Below are 25,820 nucleotides of genomic sequence, written 5' to 3' on the forward strand. Positions count from 1 at the left end.
GTAGGTTGAGATACAAACAGTTTAACGGGAAATGCAAAAGCCAGGCAGACAAGCCAAGTAAAATCAGGAATTAATTCACTGCTTCCCATGGGCAGGAAGGTGTTCAGCCATCTGCAGGACGGCAGGGCTTCATCACCCGTAGTAGTCACCTGGGAAGACAAACATCATCACCCCAAACATCCTCTCCCTTCTTCTCCTCACTTTATAGACTGTGTAGGATGCCATCTGGTCAAAAATATCTCTTTGTCACTTGGGGACACCTGTCCCAGCTGTGTCTCTTCCCAACCTTTCATTCAGCCCCAACATCCTTAGCACCATGGCAGTACTGGCTCCATGTAAGCCCTGCTCAGCAATAACAAAAACATCTGTGTGTTATCCACCCTATGTTCAGGACAAATCCCAGAAAAACGGAATAAGCTGAGTTGGAAAGAGACCCTCAAAGATCGAACCCACCACCCCCACACAAACCAGTGTGAAAAGTAATTTTACCCCAGTCCAAACCAGCATAGCAACTCCCACTGTGCATCAAAAGCCAGGCCTCTGAAAGAAAATGGCAGAAATCCCACAGTAGCTGCAGTAAGCAGTTCGGTATAGAGAGTTTTGGTTTTTTAGTATTGACAGAGCTGCGGCTGTTTGCTCAGCCAAAGCGTAACTGCAGCAATGAGCAGCGAGGTCTGACCGTGAGGGAGGAGCGGCGGCGGCCGCAGGGAACAGGGACCGCCCGCCCCGGGCCGCGACGCGCGCGGAGCCGCCGCACGTGACAGCGGCACGAGCAGCGCTGCGCACGCGCGCCGGCCGGCCCGCGGTCTGGGGAGGGCGGGGCGGGGCGGGGCCGGCACGCGAGCCAGCGCGAGGCTCGAGGCGGTGCCGGGCATGCGCACGGGCTGCGCGCGCCGCGCGGGGCAGCCATTGGCTCCCCGCCGGGTTTCGGCGGGCGGAAGCGGAAGCGCGTGCGCGCGCGCTCTGATTTCCGGCGGGCGGGCGCGCGGGTTGAGTGGCGGCGCGGGGCTCGGCCATGGCGGGTGAGTCCCGGGCCGGGAGCGGCAGCGGGGGCTGTCCGAGCCTCGCCACACGGGCTGGGGGCCGGGCAGGAAGGCTTGAGCTCGGAGCCCGGGCAGGAGGGCTTGAGCTCGGAGCCCGGGCAGGAGGGCTTGAGCTCGGGGCCGGCGGTATGCGGGCGGACGGGAACAGGCTGTGAAGGAGGGGAGCCCGGCTGCCCCTGTGCCGCCCGGCTGCCCCTCCGCCGCCCGGCTGCCCCTCCGCCGCCCGGCTGCCCCGGTCCTGCTCCTGCGTGTCTGCGGGCTTATGGCCCCCACGGTCTGATAGTGTTAGACCAGAGTGTGTGTCCGTAGCCACGAGTGTGCTGGCGGTGGGCAAAGAGTTAAAAACCCAAAAGTGCTTGTACTTAGTTTGCTGCCTGGAGTAAGATGTAGAAGAACGTTCTTATGGCCCTTTGAAATGAAGGCGGGGCTATGCTTGTGAAGCATTTGGAACATACCTGAGGTGAAACGTGTCTTCTGGCCTAGATTAGGCTTTGGAAATCACATGAAATACAGTGCATTTATTTGTGTTTTTCTTCCACATCCGTTCCGGAAGAGTAGTGCTGGCTAAATAATTGCTAGTGGTGTACATGCCACTGTAGTTCATTAATAGCAGTTTATGAAATTGACTTAATGCAAACACTTGAAGTGTGTTGACAGGTGTTATTTATAACATGTCATACTGAATTCTTATTCAGTGTTGCATGTTATGAATAACACATATGAAATATATATTTAATTTGTAGTAACTTAGAATACTTAATATTTTTATAGTAATGACTTTAATTCTCAGAAACTAAAATGAGGTACTTGTATGTTTTCTAGTTCCAGAAGAGTGTGTGAGACAGCTCTCTTTATCCTCTGTATTGATGTGTTGTGGCATGTTGTAGCTGTTTTAATCTTTCTTGTTTCGTGGTCTAGTGTTGTGTGTTTTTTTTTGGTTTATGACCCTTTTTCTAATATATTTTTTGAGTAATAATGACAAAGAGATTGGACACCTCTTAAAAAAACCTTTTTTTTTTCAGGACTTACTGCTATGGAGAAGAAGCTGGCTGAATACAAGTGTAATACAAATGAGGCAATTCAGCTGAAGCTAGGTAATACCACTTTTTAAATATTGTACAAGTGATTCTGAAGTATTCCAGTGTCTTTCTGTGGAATATATACACGTATACATCTCTGTCAGTTTCTCAGTCCTAGTCTGATTACTGATTTGATACTCATAGATCAAGTAACATTAATCCAAATTGTATAGGATGCCTTGATTCCATTTGTATGCCACTCTCACATTGTTTCTTAACTAAAGTTGTCTGACTCTAGTGGAAAGGTGTGTGAACAGCTCGCAGGGCTTTTGTGGATAAACAGATGAAAGGTGGTGACTTGGTCATGCTCTATTTTTATTTTCTCAGTTCGCTTTCCTGAGGATTTGGAGGATGAGAACACAACATTTAATCCAGAGTACAGCCATCAAGTGTTTGGAGATGAGTAAGTCCAAGTTTCCAGATTTAAACTAGTAGGTCCCAAAGGACAAATTTGTTTCCAAATAATTAAAAACCATAACTTTTTGCTAATATGGAGTGCAAGGTAAGAAGTGCTGGCCTGGTGCTGCTGCTACATTTGCTGACACAGGCCAGGACGCCTCTGGCCTTCGTGCACCTGGGCACACGCTGGCTCACTCGTGTTCAGTCGAGTGTTGACCTGCACCCCCAGCTCCTTTGCTCTGTTCTTCCACAAGTCTGTCACTTGTTGTGACCCAAGTCCAGCAGATCAGCACTCCTGTCCAGCCTAGTGCTGACTGCAGGCTGACTTAGGAAGCATTCAGATCACTGATACGACATTAAATGGGACTGTCACTGAGCCATGGGGTACACCACTCCTTGGGCATGGCCATCCAGACAGTGAAGAATACACCTGTTCAGGCCATGAGCAGCCAGTTTCTCCAGAGGAATGCAGATATCAAAGTCTTCCCTAAAGTGTAGATGGAAAAGTATTGTTTCTTTTATTTTGGATATGCTGAATTAATTAGTGCTGAAGTGTCATTTATTATTTTCAGTAGTGTGATATTCAACAATCTGGCCATAGATTAAAAAAAAACAACTAAAACAAACAAAAATCCCCCCCCAAAACAAACCTAAAGAGAATCCACCTGCATGTTTCTTTGGACTTCAAGTAGTTGTGTTTCTTAATTTCAATTTCCTTTTGAAAGCATTCTTAAGTACTTCAATTAGAATGAAATACCTATATTAAATGTAATAAATTTGTTATACTAATAGCATCATTGACAATAATTATAATTTTAGTAATCAGAATTCTCCAATCTGTTAATTTAGCTAAGAAAGAAATTATTCTGGCACTTAACATTTCAAATTTTAAATTATGAGTGTACTACCATAAAGGAAAAATCCCAGTAAAAAAAAGTTTCAGCAAAATGCTTCAACAAAAAAAAAAAAATTGGCCTGTTTCTTTGTGAACATTACTATTTTCTGCATGTGTTTTTCAGAAAAGAAATTCTCTATTCTTCATAAGAGTATCGAATTTGTGTTCAGGCAGCTCGTATTTTCAAACTGTAAAAGAGGCTTTTGTATTCTATCCTTCTTTTTGCAGGTACTAATTTCTGGTTAGATTGGATAACTAAATAGAAACTGTCAACTAAAAACTCCACAAGTTGCTACACCTGGTTATCTGTGCTTTGTACATTATAGATTGCAGTCGTTTACTCCAAAATATGATAATACATTGCAAAATAATTATTAATGAATATTGGCAATCAATTAATGTAAATAACTGTTAATGAGTTAAAGTTGTTGAAAAAGCATAAACACAGTATGAGCTGTTTCAGTATTCTTTCCTGTCACAGTAAGGACACAGGCACTGCCTTACTGAGTTCAGAGTATTTCCTCTAGAGGAGCGAAATAATAGAAGCAGTGTGAGGCATTACCTCTGTCTGTATAGTACACATCCAGTTTGATTCCCTTTTCCCATTAGGAAGCTTACTTTACCTTACTGGGAAAGATTATGCGAATGTCACATGAAATGAAGCAACTGTGATGTGAATGTTTTGTTATGTATCAAGTTCCTGGTTGTTATTTTCTCCTTTCTCAGTGAAGTTGCTTTTGGCTACAAGGGACTCAAGATCCTCTTGTATTACATTGCTGGAAACCTCTCAACCCTCTTCCGCATTGAATACACGTCAAAAGTCAATGAAAAGTTTGACTGTGTGGAGGTAAGTGCAGTTCTGCTTCTGTCTTTAACATAACATTGAGAAGGTTTACTTTGGTTCTAGGTTTAGTAATTACCCACCTAGACATGGTTTAAATTAAAAGGAAAGAAACAAAGCTTCACTTAGCTAAGCTAATAAAAAGCTTTGAATTTCATTTCCCATTCCATGATGACAGTACAGTCAAAATTGTGTCAAACAGAACAGTCAGATGTGAGGTGTTGATGCCAAAGCCAGTTCTACAAAATAAACTTCAACTTGACAAGTCTGTATTTTCATATTAGCTGTGACCAGGAGGTGGACTAGTACTGATGGGGTTAACTATGGAGAGAATCAGTGGGAAGGAAAAGGAGGTTTCTGTAAGAACTTAGAGATAGTACGCTTGACTGTGTCTCTCTAAACATGGAGAACAAGAAGGGCAGAAAAGAGATTATAAACTTCTGTATGGGTATCATGTATGCTTTACATCTTTCTTAAAGGAATGTGATAATACAGTTACCTGCAGGGTTTTTGTTTGGTTCTTTCTTCCTTTTTCTGCAGGTTTTCTGAGCTTATAAAGTTCTTGTAGAATAGCTTTTTCCTACTGTCTGTATGTTCTCCAAATATGACTTGAGACTGCATTTAAGTTACTACTTTCAAATTTATTGGAACTTATTTAAATAATTTCAAGGAAAGGCCTATTGTAAAAGGAGAAATACATTAGAATTACTTCATTTAAATGATTTTAAAGATTTGCCCTTCCTTGTTTTGAAGGTGTATTGGCATATACTCAGTTAAACAGGCTAAGTTCCTGGACATATCTGAAATACTTTATAGGCTAGAGCAACATGTCTTAGGAGTGAAAGGTCATGCTCTTCAGTTTTAAGAAGGAAAAAAGGAAAAAAAGGCTGTTGGCTGTATAGTAAACATATTAAAATCAAATTGTCCAATTCTTCACTGCTAGAATTTCAGAATAGAACAGGAATCTGCCCCATGGCACCTTTTTACTTCATCTATTTTTTTGTACAAATGGCAAACCCTGTTTACTTCTCTGGAGGTCTAAACAAGGTCTGTCTTGCCCTATGCACACTGCAATTTTTTGATTAATCAAAATGGTTGCTTTTTTCAAGGCCTGTTTCCTATACTGAATTATTCCTCCAATTCCTTTAGGGACTGAGATGGGGGCAAAAAAGATCTTTTTGAGCAGCACTTGTGTTTGCTTTCCAGAGCATTTACATGCCTTGACAGAAGGGGAAGAATGTGGTTGCTTACCTGTGCTTCCCTTAGTGTTACTAGTACTGTACAGTCAAATAAGCTGCTTATATTGCTATATCTAAACATATGTAGGAAAAATATGTAGTCAGTCTTTTGCATTTGTATTTGCTGTCAGTTTAACCAGCCTAAGGTAACTCATTTGCAGAGATAAAAACATAAACTGTCATTACAGCAGGATGTTGATTTGAATGCATATTAACATGTATTTTTCCAAGATAACTATTTACTGATCTTTCCTCCTTGATGGTAATTATACTAAGATGCAGACTATCTACCACACATAACAGATAATCTTGTGCAGTAAATAGATGATGTTTAGGAAAGGACAGCAGTTTCTGCCTTTACCTAACTGGTTACAAGCAAGTTGGTATTAATGCTCCACGAAGTTATTCACAGCAGAGGATTTTGTACCCAAATACCCATACAAGCTCATTCAACAGCAGGTGATTTTATTCTGTAAGACTAAGTTTGGTTTCATTATTGCTAAAGAAGTTGCTGCTATCCCTGCTAGGGACTGACAGAAATATTTATCCCAATACCACTTTTTTTTTTTTTTTTCTCCAAGATCTTTTTCAACATTCAAGATACAATCCTGAAATATCAAAAGGCAGAAGTCCAGTCATGTTTATGCATCTTAACATGGCTTAGGTCCATCTTTAAGGAGATTATTACTGGAGAAGCCTCAGCAAAGTATGATCATGTTTTGAACAGAAGCTGGCACTTCATTTAGTGAAAATAGACAAAATTTATCCCTTGAATGGAGTTAATTCTTTCGAATAACTGAAGAGAAACTGCTTTCTTTTAGTGTAAATATTAATAGCAATGGCCTTTGAATTGTTTGCTGCTTTGAGATTTGCAGCTGTTCCAGTATCTTCCTCTTTTCTGCATTTTATAATGAGATGGGTGTAAAGTATTTCACTAAACTCTCTATCTTGCTTTGCATCTAGTGTATGCATTTGCTTTATAGAAAAGCTAAATTAAAAGTATTGTTTCAATATTTGGTGCTTTTGTTAGGTAATACTGCTGATCACTCCATTTATCCCCTCTGAAGTATGTGCATACAATTTTTAGAGAAATTCAACTCTCAAGTATGCTTCTATAATTATTTTAATTTAAGCCACTTTGAAACAGCACTTACATGGTGTGCCAATGTCATAGCTGCCTATTAGTACAATAATTTCTAAACTAAAATTACCCAGAGTCAAATGTGATGTATGAAGATACATTACCCACTTAAGCAGTCCTACTACAAATCAAGTGTAGTTACAAGCCCATACCAAATTTCCTGTCATCACCTTATGTGATTCTGATTGTGAAGGTAATCTATTACAGGCAGCACTTCCAGGAACCATAAGCTTAACAACTCTTGGCTGGCTTAATTCAGGTTTTTGCATGCTTTGTTGTTGTACTACAACATGAAATAACTTACACATTTATGTTAGTTATAAAAGAGGGAAAAGAGAGGAAGTTTATTTTGACCTTGCAATGTATAGAATTTTAAAAGTGACAGTGGATTGGAGAATCAAATTCTACTTCTCTAACTACACTGGTTAAACTAACAGTCTATCAATTCTCTCTTCTCACAAAGAAGAATGTAAAACAATCATTGTTTACATGAACAGTGTGAGAAACTCTAGTAGAAATATGTAAACATCAGAAGATATAGAAAACTTTTAAAAGAACTTTAAAACTTTTAAAAAACAGAGTAACACATTGTAAGTTGCTTTGCCTATGTTAAGCATTGCTGTAGTAGTCAACAGGATTGTTTTTCTGAAGAGAAATTCGTGTGCATCCATTCTGGTTGGTAAGCTATGAGTATCTTGCTCTAATAAAAAAAAAAATTAGCCTTTCACCAATATCAAAAATGCACAAGGGAGGGCAGTAAATACATATTGGTAGCTCCTTGGATTATGGGCACCTCAGAGAGAAGTGTTTGAAAAGGACCTACTAAGTAATGGATGTTTCCATTTAAAAGTACATGTTTGAATTAAATTATTTTTCGTGTGGTTAATCTATTGAGATTCCAGTATTTCAGGTCTCATTAACTGAAAATTGCATTACTTCTGTCACTGCTCAAACTGAGGATTCTGGGATTTGCTCTGTAAGAAGGAGAGATTCTGTTAGCCCTAAAAGTAATTGAAGACTGTATTTCCTTGTGTCAGACCCCATTACAAGGGGAGAGAATTTTTAGGAGGCAATAGGTGAAAATATGTTGTAGTCATATAGAACCAAGAAGTATCATCAAGTGCTTTATTTGCTAAGCCTCTGGCATATTTTAATTCTTTCTGCTGTATTGAAAACAAGACTCCTCTGGTGGCAGCCAGTGATGGGTGTGCTACCTTACAGGCCTTGTGCAAGTCACAGTTTGGCTTCCTTCTTACCACTAATGAAGAAAGTTAGAAATGTGAGGGGAAGCAAAATTACTGAAACATTATGTACATAGTACTTCCTACTGTATATTCACCTCTTTTAGATGTTGTCCACATGTTGTCTGTGTTCAACATTTTTATTGTACTGTTGCGTGGAAATACTATTTTAATTCTGGATTATTTTTGCATGCTTATTCAGCTATATAAAATGCAAATTGCTACATACAGTTGTGATTTCTTACAGCTCTGTCAGTAGTGCAGACATAAGAGTTGTGTAAACAATGCATTTTCACAATTTTAAAAAAGGCATTTCTAAATTGTGTTCCATATAAATATGTTTTTTAATGTAATTCATTGATTCGGAAGAAGTGGCTGGTTTTGTGTAATCTCTTAAATCAGTAAGTGTAAAGAAAACTTATTTTAGCTAATACTGGTTTATGAAGAGTGGTGAAGGTGCCAACAAATTATCTTTGTTTTGAGAATGAAATGAGTGTAAAGACTGCACATGTTTTTACTGAGTTCCTACATCAAGTATTGTAGAGCTGTATTTTAACTGCTTAGTACCTCTGTCTCCAAATATAAATATAAATGTTGGTAGTACCAAACCATTAAGAATAAAACTTGTTTGTGCTGAACTATGTCTTATCTTTCTCCACACTAAAAATGTAACTGAATGATAAAGTGCTATTCATTTGCAGGTGCATTGCTTCTGCTTAAGGGCCCATGGTTGAAAGGACAGGAATTAGTAGCATGTTGTATTAGCCTTTTGTAGTGTATTTTGTTCTAAGCATCTTAATTTCCCTGTTTTGAATGCTAAGTAGCAAGAGTCTTGGTTTTGAACTAATACCCATCATGCATGTAAACGGTGTGAAAGAGCTGCTTAGTAAGTTAACACAAAGTGTTCTTGTGTCCGCCCTTGTGGAAATAGATACAATACAAACATTACAGCTGAACTCACGGCAAACTCCATTAAGTAAAAACCTGGATTCATTGTCCAGAGGAAAGTTTGAATTGAATGTAAGCTCATTTTGTTGAATGTAATGTCAGGCTTTTAGGGGTTGTATTGAGGAGTATGGTTTTGTTAAGTTGAGACCAATTCATTAAGTTTTATTGCCTGGTGAGAAGCAGTAATACGTTATTGTGAAGCTTCATCAAATATTCATGGTTAAAAAGAAGTAGTAAATGTATTCAATCAAGTGGTCTTTTGGAGGTCTGAAAAGGTTTATGAAGTCTGCTCAGCTGATAGTCTCTAACTTTCACTATCTGAAAAGAATAATCTCTGAATTAAATTTTGGTGTCAGAATATTTTGTCTTCCACAGTATGTTAGACTACAGGTCAGATTTGCTGACAGTATTCATAAGTTGTACTATTTTATGTCAAACTTTGTTTTCAAAACTTGCTTTTATTAGAATGCAGGATGTGGTTGTCTGAGTTTGTACTGTTTTGCAGCTGATTCTATAGACAGGCATTTCAAGCAGGGGGCCGTAAGAATGCCAGAGTGTGCTAGCTGTCACTTTCCTATTTGGGAGCTACCGTTTTTGGTCTTTGTCCCTTTTTCTCTGCTTAGTTCTGCATCACCTAATACCTCTTGTAAGCTGCTTGTTTGGGAACCTGTGTTCTACAAGGCTGTGTAGCATGGCATAGTCCTGGTGAATTGCTGTCTAGAAAGTCTTGCCTTCTGAACATGCTGTGCCTACAGAATAGCTACCAATGCTTTTAGTCAAGCTTGAACAAATATAACAATCTCTAAGCATAAAAATGTTCATGAACTTAGGCTATAATCAAGAGCTTTTTGATTCTTAAAGAGGCTGGATTGTGACATTTTTGATCTTATGAGTGCAGCTCCTTTACTTGTTGGAAGATCACTAATGAACGGCAAGAATGCTTGCTTTTCTTTTTTCTCTTTCCATTTTGGCTTTTTAATTACTGATAGATATAGTACCATTGATATAGTGCCATGGTAGATATACATATGTTAATTTCTTAAACACAGCAGTGACATCAATGCTGTCTTTTTCTAATTTTCCTCCGATCCTTCCCCTTTTTGTAATCTTCAGGCAGATGATGTGGAAAGTAAAATTAGAGAAATCATTCCGCCTGGTTTTTGCACAAACACAGATGACTTTGTGTCTCTGCTGGAGAAAGAGGTCAACTTCAAGCCCTTTGGAATGCTGTTGCACACATATTCTATTCATAACGAGGAAGCTGGTGAAGATATAATATATCAGATATACAAGGTATGGAAAATTAAGTTTATACTTTTGAGCAACCAAATTCAACTTTATTTTGCAGAGATGCACCTTCTGTAGTGACTCAACTGTAGTGTATAAGTACTATAATTTTACCCATTTGTAAATTATTAACATACTTTTTTATATCAGTGAATTTAATTAGGTTTTTCATAGTTCTTCCCCTTGCATCTGTGATAGGTTTCACCTGACTTCTCCTGGCTTTTTCCCTAGGCTGACATGACATGTCCAGGCTTTCGAGAATATCATGAAAGGCTTCAGACGTTCTTGATGTGGTTTATTGAAACTGCTAGCTTTATTGATGTAGATGATGAAAGATGGAACTACTTTCTAGTGTAAGTACAGTTCTAAAGCAACAGTGGACCTTATTACCTCCACAAAGCCTGCATTTTAATTGTGGCTGGCCAATTATTGGAGCAGTATAATGATATTTTTCCCAGGAAAGAAAAAACATTGTTTATGAGGCTTGAGTTTTCCTCCATTATGCTTTGGGAAAGCTTGAGAATAGAGCTGAATTAAATGCTGTTGTCCGTTAGAGCCCTGAATGTAGGCTTAAACAGTAAAATGAGCTTTGCCTGTGTTTTCTTTTACTTGCCACCTATTCATCTTTATAATAGGCAAGTGCACTGAAGTGCTGTAAAGAGGTCTGATTTATCCAAGTTGCTGCACACCAATTAAGTGAATTGTACATTCAGAACATAGCAGGTGTACCCATTGGGCCCTCACAGAGTAGCTTGCTGACACTGAAAATTCAGTTGGAGAATGGAAAAGAAAATGGACACTGCATGGGAGCGCAACTGTAATTGACCTGCTTGGCTTTCTGTTTTATCTGCAGATTTGAGAAGTATAATAAGGATGGAGCTACGCTCTTTGCGACCGTAGGCTACATGACAGTCTATAATTACTATGTGTACCCAGACAAAACCCGGCCACGTGTAAGGTAATTGGTGGTGTAACTCGTGCCTTGCCTTTTATTTCAGAAGAGGGAACTGCTGAAGTTCCCAATACTTGTTTATAATAGTGTTGATTTGTTTAAAAAAATCCCCATTATTAGCTGTCTATGCACTGATTTTTTTCATTGTTCCCTTCTTGAAGCGGAGGGAATCTCAAACAAGTTTTGAATATTTAACAATTTTAAGATCCTGTTAAAAACTACATTTTAACATGAAGATTGCACATACCTTAATCTAAAATAAAATTTTGTTTTGTTTTTAAGACTTCACGTTGTTTCCAAATGCTTGCATTTGAACTGAAAATGCATTCCTTTGTCTGTAGCCAGATGCTGATCTTGCCGCCATTCCAAGGAGAAGGCCATGGTGCTCAGCTGCTTGAAACAATTCATAGATACTATATGTCTTCTCCTACAGTACTTGATATAACAGGTTTGTATTACATTTTTAAGAAGGAGCTTCACAGGTTGTTAGCCCACAAGCTAACTTTTATGTTCATTTGTGTGAATTTAAAGCCTTTTGAAGATTTAGCTTCTGCTCAGTTCAGGATTAATAGTACCCTGGTTTACAGAAGTGTATATGGTATAGCTCCTTAAATACTTAACTGGGAGAACAGCACACCAGGAAAATTCAATCCCTAGTGTGAACGGATTACCAGCTAATTAACTATTTCATTGTGAGATACACAGCTGAGTTTGCCAAGAGATCAAGCTTTGTAAAGTCCTTGTTCAACTTACCTCTATTAGCCAAAACTCAAACTTGAGGCAAGACACAACACACCTAAATAAAATAGCATATTTAATATTGGTGTGCAAGCTGAAATTTTACAGATAGTAAGAAAGTTTGTAGAGAACTCATTCTTTAGGAGCACATATTGCTGGCTGAAGGTATCCATGATATTAGATGTGTGTGCACAAATACCTCAAACAAAAGATTGTGGAAATGGCAGATAAAGGGTCCAGGTGCATAATAAAACTAACATGGAAAATTGCTACAGGCATGACATCAGTCCTGTGGTTTCAAGTCTAGTATAGGAAGAAATGCAGTTCAAACACATGTTTACCATTCAATTCTATGTGTAGTCTCATCTTGTTTATAAATAATTCTCCATTCTAATTAAAACCCAACAGACCACTTGCTTTCATAATGTGTTGTTGCCAGATCATCATAACAAAATAATCCACCTCATAATTTCAATCCGGTTTGTGGGAACCTAGGAAAGTATAGTTTGGTTCATTCAACAGGAACTCATGTGCATCATGCATTTTTCCTTTTAATAGTACAAACCTTTACATAGCTTTTATAATTGAGAATGAGGAAAGTCTTAACATGCTAGTGCATAAATCCTATGACATGTTCATGGCTCAGTGCCTTAAGTGCAGGGTTGTAGCAAACAGTAAATGTGCACTAAAACATTGGTTCATTTTTTTGTGGAGTGAAGCAGGAGAAGGCTTGCAATAGTCTACATGGCATGCAAGTTAGGAAAGTTAAGACTCTTTGAGAAGTATTTATTGTCCTTTTTGAGGGGGACATTGGACTTGGACTAACTTAATATGGCCAGAGTATTTAGTTAAATATAATCTAAAATTGTGAAATAAAACCTTTATTAAGTTATGTAAAGAGGAAATGAAGATCTAATTAATTACTTTGAAAAAGCTAATTTACTAATTAAAATTATTTTTGAGTTTCACGTTTGCAGCAAATACTTTGTTTTGCTTATACCTTGTCATCCTGACACAAGCAAAATGTATGCTGCTAGTGCTTACTGGACAGAAACTACCTCGTTCTTCTTTTAACTACTTTGAATGCAAAAGAAGGATTTAATTTACTTTAGTGCACTTATGCAATCTCATTAGCAGAATAAATGCTCTAAGGCTTGCCATACAAGATTAGACAACTCATGCACAATAAATTTTAACCCAACCCAGAAAAATAAATTGTTAGTTGTGCAGTGCCAGATACACCACGTGGCAAAAGCTTCTATCCCAGTCCTTCTTGGTAGCTTTGTTTTGCTTTTAATCATCCTGAAACTGCAAGTTTTAACTATTTACAGTGTACCTCAAAACTAAAGGAAAACACAGCTGAGATGAAAGCTGGTTAGCAATAAACTCCACTATGCCAGCTCCCAGAGAAACGAGTGTTGAAGGGGAAGCATGGCCCTGCTACTTGTTTGTAGTGAGCTTGTCTAAAGCAAGGAAGAATGTTTGTACATATTTTTCCTTCTGCCATATGGCCTCATGTTGATCTTAACTGTGGCTAGTTCTCCATTTCAGTGCTTTTTTCTATAGCAACAGTTTTGATAGCTATGGTCTCTTTTTTAAGTAAAATGAAAGTAACTTGAAATCACTATCAACTTTTGCTTAGATCCTTTCAGCTTTTTAATTTTGGATAATCTTGTCCTTTGGCTTCTTGTACCTTTTCCTTGCTAATAAAGACTAACTCCTGCTCAATACATGTCTTCAGCTAGTTTACTTGTATACATTAAGATATTTTCACTAATCTTTACCCACATTTTCCCTTTTGTGTTTCAGTAGTTCTACTACTGTCAAATATAAAATAGATGAAAGATACCAGAAGAAAGGTTTGAAGGCTTGTCTTTTTCCAAGGAGTTAAATGGCTTTAAACAAGTTTGTTTCATAATGCTTATTTACAATACGTACAGCACTAGGTACACAAAATATCAGAAGCTTCTCTTAATGTGACCTGTTTGTCTACTGTCAAACATCAAAACCTTAGATAACAGTGCTTACAATTAAGCACAGTTGTTTATATACTGATAAATACTGCATCTGCTTTTGTTTTCCACAGTTCTTTGTAATTACATACCAGAGATAAGAAAACAAATAATGCTGATAAGCTTTTTTTATTCTTTCTAGCTGAAGATCCATCTGAGAACTACGTGAAGCTTAGAGACTTTGTTCTTGTAAAGCTCTGTCAAGATTTGCTTTGCTTTTCCCCAGTAAAGTTAATGCAAGGTTTCAGTCAAGAAATGGTGACGGAAGCTCAACAAAAATTGAAAATAAATAAGGTATTAAATCAGTACTGTTGTAGTTGGAAATATTCTTATTAAACTAGTACAATACAGCTTAGTCTTAGAGAGGGACATGGAATTTACACACTTGTTTATTTTGATACTTGTTAAAGATGTATCAGGAAATATATGGTTCATGATTTTAGATAAATGCCTTTTTTGCCTACAAATTTTAATGTAGAATTTGACATGGTTTTGATTTCTTTCAAGAGTGTGCAAGTAAATGTTGCTTTGGGAATGCAGAATGCTAAAGTGGCAAACAACTTATTAATGCAACTCCAAACACTTGGAGAAGTAAAGAGTTAAATTGAACAATTAAATTTGCTGGTAATCTTGAATTATTAAACTCATTTTTGAGTACGGTAGTGAAATAGCAGAGTTGTTTAATTAAAAATGTATTTGAGTGTGGTGTACTGAAGATTTTAAACCATGAGGGATGGGCAGTGTGAAGCCATATTCAGATGTGTTCATGAAAATGGTATAGCATATATAAGTAAACTACATCTGCAGCCTTCTTTATTTTAAGTCTGAAAGAATAAATTCATTTGGTTTTTTTAACAGTATATAAACATGTGGTAGTGTAGCAAGCAAACCACTTTATTTTTGTTGTGTTGTTAAGAAAAAAATACTTGGTCTTAAATGCAAGTTAATACCTATATAGTAGCAACATAACTTTCTCCCGAGATGTCATACTTTCTGATCCTGATACCAAAAGCACTTCAGTTTTTCCATTTACTAATTAATTTTCTTCTCCAGTAAATAGAAGAGTGTAAATATTGTTTCATTTTCATATTGATAACTTTCAGGGGGCCTTGTGAAGGGCAGTAGATACATGTGGATTATTAAAAATATAATAAATGTATTATTTTAATAATTGTATTATCCAAAGTGGATACTGCTTGGTATTACTTCACGTCACTCTAGTTCAAGTTCTTGTTCTTAGAAGTGTTTTTGGACTCTGGCTTCTGGGCTTTCTGCTGTTCACTTACAGCAAGTCCTTTAAGCTCCTCTACGGCTGCTGCAACACTTGAGAGATCAGACACTGGGAGCATGAAAGAAAATGGTTTTCAAGTCAAAGGAAAAATGTTTATTCACTGAACTTACTAGATAGGACAGATTTATCCTTGCCCCGTCTTCTGATTAGATGAAGAATTACTCTAATATTTCAGTATTTCTGCACTTGGAGTTCTGTTGAGTGACCTCTTTATTCAGATGTGGTTTTTATTCTTTCTGTTCATTAGCAACACACAAGACGAGTTTATGAGATTCTCCGATTGCGTGCAACAAATATGGGTGATGCAGAACAGTCCAGAAGCTATCGCTTGGATGTTAAAAGAAGACTGATTGGGCCCTATAAGGTGTATATAACTTAAGTATCATTTAATAGTTATTTCAAGGCTAATTATACTTGATTTTACTTTAATTTCCATAAATGTAGTTGATGCCAATTATGCTGCCAATCAACTACTGTTAGTAATGCAGTGTTCAGCTGACATATATACAGATGCAGAGGACATTTGTACATAGCAGCACTGAAGATCCTGTGTACTGTTTCCTGCCCAGTTCCAGCAGGAGGTTACTAATAAGCTTATGCTGTCTAGCTACAAGTAGCATTACGCCCAGATGGGTTTAAGGGGGGAAAATGGTTAATTTCTTGAAGAGGTTAAAAACATACCTTAAATAGACAAGCCAGAAATTGGAAGAGAGTAAAGTTTACACTGCAGACTAGGTATGTTTTTAGATTACATTAGCAAGGAGGTGGTTGCTAAAGCTGCTGGGACCTTTATGCATGTGGCATGACGAGATTGGGATGACTGATGCAGCTGAGTGTGTTGCTCTCTGTATAAGTATTAATACAGGAAAGGAAAGATTTGGTATATTAGTTAACAGGGCATCACTCCAAGGAAGTGTAAAGGGTGAGCAGCTTGTGAAATTTCAGTTTCACTGTGGCTTCTCCATTTCTGACAAACTCTGCATTTTATTAGTAGATTGTGCTGGTAGACATATCTCCTTGATCATCTCTTTATTCTTCATGTGATCCCTTTTGGAAGTAAATACCACTGCTGCACTGCTTTTTGTAATTGTTATACTTTGTTTGCTACTTGAATATGCTTTTCTGCCCAGCGCAACAACTTGTCCCCAAAGAATCCTCTTGAAGCTGCCCAGGTAAAATGTTACTGATGGCAGTTTTCAAAATCTTGTGTACCTGGATATGCTTGTTGTATATTTGGAGGGGGGAAACGGATATTGAAACAACTGGTTATCTGAAACATGCAAAGAGTTTGCTCTTTAGCAGGATCTGGAACTTAAAGATGGCCTAATAGTACAGTATCACATGTAGTGGGCATTTAAAAGGTGGCACTCTTTTTTCAGAGCTAATGTTTATAATCGAAACAAACACTCCTGTTAATCAGGCAGACTTTGAATTAATTCTAGAATCAAGTTTTAGTTGTTCTACTGACAAAAGCTTGGCCAGAAGGTACTCATCTCTATTTTCATTTGGGCAGCTCATCATATGTTTTGAGTATATTACTCATTTTTTCTACACAGAGGTAATGTGAATCTAAAATTTAAACATCTATGCTGCTTTTCACATCCTTTCAACAAGGAAAGGCTTCTTGATTATTGGCCAGAAATGTGCTTGAACACCTCATCAGGACTTAAGTACAGAACCTTTTTTCCTGAACTGAACTTTGCCTATCTGTGGAATCTTTGGGATATTGTAAAAGTTTTTCTGGTCTTATTCATTACAGCTTACTGTAGTTTCCACTCCTCCCTCCTGACTCTCAGCATCAATCACAGAATTAAAAGAAATACTCCTTTGAGAGATAAGCGTAAAATTAGAGCACAAAAGCGCTTTGATTTTGAGGCTGTTAGAAATAGAGTAATTTAGTGAAATTTTGTTGTTTTAATACATTGATTCCATAGGTGTTGCAAAGATTTATTGGTAAGATACCAGGCATAGATAATACCTTTTTTTAAATTAAGTGTTGAATGATATTCTGGTTTTACAAAGCTAGAGAAGACTGAAGAATGAAAGTGCCTGAAGAACTGAATAGTTCAGAAATAGGTATCACCTACATAAAAGTATATCTGGGTAAAGAAAATAGAAAAGTATTATGAGGTGTTTTTAAGAAACAGGTAAAAATCACATGTGACAGAGCAAGGACAACTCTTCTTCCTGTACAAATATGTTTATGCTTATGAATAATCTTACTGCTTTTCAGTGCTGTTACTGCTAGTCCCTGGTAACTTGAATAATTTGTAAGAGTTTGTGAAACTTTTTCTGTGTATTGGAGGCTTAAAATTAAAATTTTGACAGTTATTGGGAAGTTATTTGGCTGAGCAGTCACATAATGGGACACTAGTGTAATTAATGTTAATGGAGGACTAAATATCCTGGTCAGATTTCTACAATCAAATTTTTTGTGCCATACATCTTCAGTAGTAGGTGTACTGTTAGACATAATCTGTTCGGTTAAGGAACAAAATTCCTCCCTTCTCTAGCTCATGGGCAATAGAGAAACTTTAACAGCCTTTAACAGAACAAACATGGTTACTGGTTCTCTTGGGATTAGGGGCATCTTAAAGAACTAGATACTGAAATAGAATAAATTTTAATGAAATGCCATATTCTTGATAATTACTGGCTGTGTTCAAACTACTGTTTGTTTGATTGCTTAGAAAAAACAGAGAGAACTTGCCAAGATGAGAAGGTGTCTAAGACCAGAGGAGATGACTAATCAGTTGAACCAAATAGACCTAAACTTGCAACGTGAACAGTTAGAAGAGAGCTTCCAACAGCTTGTTTCAGATTACCGAAGAGTCCTAGAACGACTTGCACAAGCATGAGGATCCTACTTGTACAGGAAACTTGCAGATATCTATACAGTGTTGTAAAACACATCCTTAATTGCCACTTAACTGCAAAAAAATCTCATGTGACATTTTAATCACATTAAAGGTGACTTGTGTTCCAGTGCATTTTGAATATTTTCTATTTTTGTGTTGTAGATTTAAAAATGTACTTTAGGTTTTGGGGCACTTCTTGACAAAATAAAAAATGTAGATTCTCAGATACAGTGTTATTTCAATTGTATTAATTTTCTTTTACCCTTTTGTTTTGATCAAGACTTAATAGATACTAGTATAGCAAGTTAATATATAAAGCTAAGCAATCTCAAATTTCTCCTAACTTGATTCTCCTCAGGCTGTTCTCCATGGATCTTGTTGTACAGTGTAAGGCCTGTGCAGGTTTAATGTCATGCACAGGTGACTAGGTTGGTTCTGTGGTCTCTCAGGTGTTTCCTGTGTGCAGACTACCTTTTGCTAAAAGTGTATCCTGCTGTTGAAGACTCATTCTCTTTAAGCCTCTAAAATGCCTCAAGCACATTTTTCTTCAAACCCTCAAGTTTTCAGGTTTTTGATTTTCAGGGAGAAAAACCTCACAACTGGGGTACCAACCAGGACTTTGTGAGGACTCCAAAAACACTTCTACTAGTGAAAGAAACAAATCTGTAGGAAGCAACTGCCTTGATATAGTTCCTTGGCTCTGTTCTGCTATCCATTACTTCTCAGACCTGAGGTTAGTTCATAAATATCCTGTCTGTTCTCCCTCAAAGGAATAAATTGTTACCTGTTCTGGTAGTTCAGGCTTTAGAGGACTTAATCTGAATAAGGATTATTGAAATTTATTAACTATGTTTGATGGTCCTAATGGGATTCAGGTCTAGCTTTCAAAACTGGAGCTTGTAGGATGACAGTTCTCCACTATCTGATGTGGTGTGAAAGAAGTGAAATAATTTTTAAGTGTTTCAAATCTGTGGGATTTTTTGTATTTTCTACTAAATTATTTTTAGAAATTTAAAATTCAGATGAGGGTATCTTGGCTGTATGGTACGTCTTTCATCTACTGTGGTATCCAAATCTATTAATAGTAGCAATTGTTAAAAGACCTTTCCTGGTAGTAATAGTAAGGCTGAGGTTAAGTTGGGAACTTGGGGTTTCGTTTTTTTCTGTGGATGGTTTTGGTTTTTATTGAACATGTTCAGATCTTGGTGATAAATCAGAAGTGGGAAAGCTGAAGTGAAGAATTGTGCTTAAATTTGGTTCCTGTGTAGAGGTCCAGGATACTTCTGGGGCAGCCTGCATTAATACCCCCTGAGCTTAAACCATTGAAGAAACTGTAGGACTGACAAGAAGAAACACTGCCTAATGGGCTGTTTGCCCACTTAGAAATTACTGAGCCAAAAAGCGCAAAATTGCTTTCCTTAATCACAATTTCATTTCCTATTCACAAATAGCAAAACTTCTCTCACACAGTGATGCGGGCATATTCATTTTTTCATGACAGATCAGATTATCTTTTTTTCTTTTTATGTTGACACAGTTGAAAGAGTTTGAATTAGTGCTTCCAGTTCCTTTAGTGGTTTCATATTCCAGTATGGTCTTGGGAATATTCTAAGATGTTGGGATGTGCCTTTGAACTGCAAAACTTCTTGGCATGAAAAATAGGAATACACTGCTTCCTAGAGGCCTAGAAATTGAATCCTTCCATCCTGCAGCAGATTACATCTTCTGCAGCTCTGCTGCCATGAGAGACCTTGTGAGCACACCCTAATCCATTACAGTAAATTAAGCCAATTATCTGAAGTAATCTTCATCAGCAAATTAAACTAGCCCTGCTGACTTTGCCTGAAGTGGTCTTAACTGTCTGGACTATGCTTTCCCTTGGCAAAGAGAAGGAGGCAATAATCTTGTTGGACAGCTAGAAAACTACAACAGCTCTTCTGACACTGCTGGGGGCACATGCCAGTTTCCTTCAGCAGGCTTGTGGGGTGCATCTGTTCAAGCTAACATTTCAGAGACTATGCATTTGTGGTATAATTGACTAAATCCCCACATTTCAGGATGCTGCTGGACAAAGTCCTAGCTTGCCAGTCTGGATATTTTGTTGATGATTTTCAACAGGATACCTTCACCTACAAGTGAACTGCAGGATGCTTGTCTCAGAAGTACACACAGCAGCAACTCCAGCTGTTCAGTGAGTCACATTGTGAAATTAAAAAGTATGAAAAGTATTTATAAAAGTTTAAAAACTATTTATAAAAGTTTTGTAAGTTTGTGTAATATTTGTATTTCTGTATTAACTAAGAACAAGAACCTCCTATATTTAAACAAATACTTTGTGTTATAATACACAACCGGTGTTGTTTGACTTCGGTGTGCTGAGAACACCGGTGAGCTGCTAACAGCTGTCTGTATGGAATTGCAAGTAGGTACTGGAGGGGTTCAATTGTGTGGATTTGTGAGCTGACAAATTAACACTGAGGCTTAGTAGCAGCTCTTTCACACTAGGTTGGGGGCATGAGAATTGGATAGCTTAAGCTGAATGCTGTTGGAGCCCTCTTCTATTCTGGGCACAATATGAGGCTAAAGTAATCCTGGATTTAAAATATTTTTGTTCAAATACTTAATCTGTTATTCTAGGTTTCTTAAGCACTATTGTTCTTTTCAGCTATTACTAGCTAACAGAAATTTAAAGCAAACACTAATAACAGTGTTATTAATAATAGGTTTATGTGACTTTTTTTCTGCATTTTGATAAAATCCAGATTCTTTAGTCACTTCACTCAAATTTCAAGTGAAACTTTGCACAACATACTTATAAAGAATTCTAGAGAGTTTTTTACATTCGAATATTCAGAATGTACATAGGATCATACTTACAAAGTTTTTCTTTATAGATGCTTCTGGCATCAGGGTGCTGATTTGCCCTTCCATTAGTTAAAAATCCAGCCATGGCAATAGGGAATCTACTTCAAAAAATTCAGTAAAATAGTGAATTTAGTTCAACTGACAGACACAAGTTTTCTTCCAATGTAAAGGTATTGTTAACGATGCTAGTGCAAGATTTTGTCCTAAAAGGTAAATAAAGCTCTGGAAAGTGTTTTATGTTCAGAAACCTGGGTCAAACTGTTTCCTTTCAGTTTGAAACATAAAAATTACCTACTGCAGATACTAGGAAACAACTTGTTGTTCAACAGCTAGTAATCTCAAGAAATACAACAGAATACCTAGAGCTTCAGAACTGAGAAAGCAAACTACCAGAATCTGCAGGATTTGAAGGACACTAACTGCTGTAGTTGGAGGAATAAAGGTCTGTGTGTCACTGAAGGAGTGTCTTGGGCAGCAAATGTCTTTGCTTCCTAAGAACCAGCACACAAAGCTGCTATGTGGCAGTTTAGGCAATTCAAGAGTGACCTATTGTCTCTCTCTGCAATAGCAGCAGGAGGGTAAGCAGCCCATAATGTTTGTATGAAGGATTTGTGTGTGCTCATATAGATTTTTTTCAATTCCTTTTTTTGTCTCTCACTGAGACTTTGTTGTTCTTTATGCTTCTCCTTGATCATATTTTATGACTGTCAGACACTAGAAAGCTTGAAAATCTTATGTTGCATATTTTGCCATTTTACCTTTCCTCACGGTGTCAGTTCTGACCTGCTTTCTTCAGTATCAAACTGTTGGAACTAGAAATACCTGTTACGTTGGTAAGCTTATCATATAAAACCCTGGAGTTTTAGTTTTCAAATTTAAAATTATTCTGTAATGCTGCTGCTTTGTGAAACATTGCTTGCTAGGATAATTTGGACTTGAAGTTGAAAAAAAAAAAAAAAAGACAGCATAATAAATATTAACATCTACATCTCACAAGCAAGTATGTGTTGCAGATAATTCAATTCTCTGGAAAAAAAGTAGCCTAAAGTCGTAGAAATATTTTCCCCCATGCTATCATTCATGATTTTCAATGATTTCAGCTGGTTTACACTGCTAGCTCTTTTCTCCAATTATCAGAAAGATTTCAGTGTAACACTAGGTTCTTTATATTAAAATATTCCATTTACAAAAGGCAGTTAACCACACCAATGACAATTTTTAAAATTATGAGGCTAAAAATTTAGTCCAGCCAGTAAAAATTGAAGGCTATTACACAAAGCAATACAAATAAATGCAATCTTGACTCAGGCAGGGCATGCTATCTGCCATCATACTGGCTTATATCTGGTAGGAATGAGCTTGTCTCCCTATCACTTATCTTTTTTACAATGTAGAAAGAAAAATAATACAACTACCAGTTTCTACTCATAGCTACTCATTCAATTACATGCTTACCAGGTTCCTTGTTCCTTGCACTAAAGCCTTCAGTAATACGCATTGCAAGAAACAAGATTACACGCTGTATCTGAGCTTCCTTTTAGATCTAGAATGGTACAAGCTAGGTACAAAGGATCATTAATCTAACAGTTTTCATATTTCCATGTTCAAATATGTTTAATTCTCTAGACCAGAGGCAGAGAGAAAAGGTTGGAAAAAAATGTTCTACATTGACTCTTCAAAGCTCATTTCAGATATGAGGCTCCCACCCAAACTGGAGGAATCTCAGGTAATGACACCATGAAGACAAAGCCTTGGGAAGAGGATTCAGAATTCCCTCTTTGCTGTACAAAAAAAACATACATAGCAGGAGCAGTACTGTGCACTGTTTTTTTTTTTCTGAGAGTAGCACTACCTTTTTTCTTCAGTAAATAAAGAACAAGTAATGCTGTAAACATTGCTCACACAGGACGTATGTGCTCCATTTGTGGTTGTTGCACAGTTTGAGCTGAAGAGATAAAACGTGAAGAAAATCTAGATCAATGGGAAAAGCTTGACATCCCTTTTTTGTTTCTAAATGGTAGGGCAATAAGGGAGATATTCCATGTTCAATAGATGCTATTTTTAGATGCTTCCCTTTTCTCTAGTTAGGTTTTTCTCTGAGCTATATGAGGTGTTCATGTTTTAAAACTTCATCGTTTCATAGAAAATAATAAATCTGCCTAGAATGAATTTAATATGATGAGGACCTATAAATATGTTATTCTTCTTTCCCTCAAGGTGTAATGTAAGTTTTATTTTAGTGTAGTTTTACCTGGTTATAAATATTTTGTATCACTAATGTAGGAGGTTTCTGGGCAAGTTCAGGGCTCCAAACTCTCTCAGCCTGGATCAGATGAACATCAGTGCTGAAAAAAAGAACACCTATTTGTGATTAGAGCAGGACCCAAACAGCACCAGTCTCATCAGCAAAAGCTGCTGTAGAACTAAATAATCTTTTAAGACAATCTTAGATAGGAAAATCTAAGCCTAACTTCAGAAGTTAAGATCTAAGCCTAACCTCAGCTTCTATACTTAAACTAGAAGCGTGTTTCTGTATTGCTCTATAAAAGATATTGTGTGTCATAAAATATAACTCTGTTGTCTTACAGGCTGTTACAGACTGCTTTGAAACTTTCATGTCAAAACCTAGCTTTATGTCTTCTTTAGCACACATAATTTTAATATTTTTTAGCACAGGCTTATTTTAATATCAGCCTGCCCAATTTTGGGAGGAAATAATGTTGAGATTCTACATTTAGTGTTTGGTGGCTTTCACAGCACAGAACCAATGTAAGTGAGATGGGATGTGGAACATTCTTCAAGGAGAGTCGTTCACACAGATGTGTTGAATAAACCCTGGGCTGAAAAGTAATTTCTCCAAAACTGCCTCTCAACCTGACACTCCATCTTGAGACATCACTGTCCATGTTAAATATTTCAGGGGGATTTGTCAATTCTAACCAAAAGACAATTATACACATAAAGGAGAAAGTGATGTATTGCTTTTGGTGACAATTTGAATGCAGTGGAGTATTATTTTTTTCAGGTTTGCTGTGTTAGGATCTGGTATGTCTCTCTTTTCAGAGATATTCACCCCCATTTTACTGCTATAAAGGTCCTAAAAACTATAAATGTTGTTTTTATTTCTTAGGAAAAGGAGAAAACCTGTATCTAAGCATAAATTAGAGACAACTGTATAATGACTGTTGTTAGGCTTAAGATGCATCCAGAGACTGCAAAAATTACACAGTTTGCTTGAAATGTAATTGATCGTAATTTGATTGATCCTCTATTTTCTGGCATGCAAAAATAATTGGTCCAATCTAACACCTAGTCAGTACCTACAAGTATTTGTGAAATAGCCTGACACTTAAGGACAAGGTAATTACAAAGGTGGTAGCAGCATAACTAGAATTGCCTCCATTTTCTTATGCCATCAACCAATTTTCAGGCTGTTACAAAAAGGAATTCAGGACTTACAGATGCAGAAAAAAACCCAAGCATTCACTTCATTTTCTCTAACAGTGGCCTCATTCTACCGAGTAGGAAATACTTGCTGACTCAAGCAAGAAAGGTGAGACTAGGCCACCTTAGAGCTCTCTGGTTTTTCTCCTTTAGTGACAGTTGAGGAAAATGTGGCTAATTACTCATCATACATGGATACTTTCATGTGAAATCTCTCTAAACACACACAGGAACTCCCACTCAAGAGTAAATATAGTTGCATTGGTCAAGCAGCAGAATATGTGAATGGTTTACAATGCCCATTGATATAGAAATAGTGGTTGTGCATCTGGATTCCTAAAGCCTTGCCAAGATAAAAAAGAGGATAGGATTATGCTCTTGAAAGACCATACTACACGGTAGAATTAGGAGCAAAGGGAAGACGTGCACATTTTGGCCCTGCAAATGAAATGTATGCATAGCTCTCACCAGCGAGCAGTGGGTAATGCTGCTCACAAGGTGTAACTGATCAGCTTAGCAATGCTTTCTCTACATTTATTTCTATATGCTTATTTCTGTCAAAATCTTAACCATTCTCCCCTCACTGAATAATGATGAAACATGTCAATTCATGCAAAATGTGGCTCTAAGATGTGGAATAATTTTTTGGAGGCAGTGTAAAGTATTGTATTGATCTTTAAACTAGTATGTAGTCTGGATATAAGCTATATGATAGGCTGCCTGTCATGCTGTGGCAGCTGATTAAGAGATGCACTTTTACTAGCAAAATTTAAGAGAATCACAGCACTTTTTTTTCCTTTTCCTTTTTTTTTTTTTTTCTTTTTTTTTTTTTTTTTTTAATAAGAGAATGCTTGGAATTTGCTCCTTAAAATCAGAAATGCTTCAAGTGTAACTTTGAAGTTCATACTTTTTGGAGAATTTTTCTAAAGCACGTGTAGGTAAATAATGCTCATCATTCGCATCTGCCTTGGGCTTTGAGTCTATTCTTAACTAAATCATAAAACTTGTACATGGTAAGTTAAAAACTACTAATGGCTGTACCAGGAGGTAAATAAATCTGGAGATAAACAGCCTCAGTTCTTATTTGACAATTTACTTACTTATCCCTCAGTTTACCACTGTGTGTGTACACATGAATGTATGTAAGGATGCAAAGATCAATACATGTGTGTGAGGACGTAAGAAAGGATTATTTGTATTACTTTTATATTTTGAAATGCATCCAGGTGGGTTTTGAATGTCTCCAGAGAAGAAGACTGCAGCCCTTCCCCGGGCAGCCTGCTCCAGTGCTCTGCCACCCTCAACATAAAGCTCTTCCTCATCTTGAGATGGAACTTGTGTTTTAGTTGTGCTCCTTGCTCCTCATCCTTCCCTTGGCACCACTGGGAAAGGTCTGGCACCATCCTCTCGGCACCTGCCTTCGACATACTCCTTTGCATTAATTACTTTGTAAAGAGTAGTTCGTATTTTAGTCACAAAAGTACAAGTTGAGGGGAAGGTAGTGGTGTTTGCTTGCTTAGTTGGTTGGGTTTTGTTTATTTTTAATGG

The 25,820-nt window shown here is 37.3% G+C and overlaps 1 protein-coding gene across 2 annotated transcripts; it reads left to right on the top strand.

The window, feature by feature from the left end:
- Positions 1-881: 881 nt before the first annotated feature.
- On the top strand, positions 882-25,345 carry HAT1 (histone acetyltransferase 1). 2 transcript variants are annotated; one of them, XM_030277454.4, is made up of 11 exons: positions 882-1,022; positions 2,066-2,137; positions 2,450-2,525; positions 4,143-4,263; positions 9,939-10,118; positions 10,344-10,465; positions 10,966-11,070; positions 11,406-11,512; positions 13,957-14,108; positions 15,353-15,469; positions 20,021-25,345. In XM_030277454.4, the coding sequence occupies exons 1-11, from the start codon at positions 1,016-1,018 to the stop codon at positions 20,066-20,068; spliced, it is 1,107 nt and encodes a 368-aa protein (XP_030133314.4). In that variant the 5' UTR covers positions 882-1,015; the 3' UTR covers positions 20,069-25,345. The 2 variants fall into 2 exon arrangements, with proteins under 2 accessions (XP_030133314.4, XP_002195803.3); XM_002195767.7 differs by lacking the exon at positions 20,021-25,345 and adding an exon at positions 17,796-18,187.
- Positions 25,346-25,820: the final 475 nt, after the last annotated feature.

This window comes from Taeniopygia guttata, chromosome 7, assembly GCF_048771995.1.
Source record: "Taeniopygia guttata chromosome 7, bTaeGut7.mat, whole genome shotgun sequence".
NCBI classification, from domain to species: domain Eukaryota; kingdom Metazoa; phylum Chordata; class Aves; order Passeriformes; family Estrildidae; genus Taeniopygia; species Taeniopygia guttata.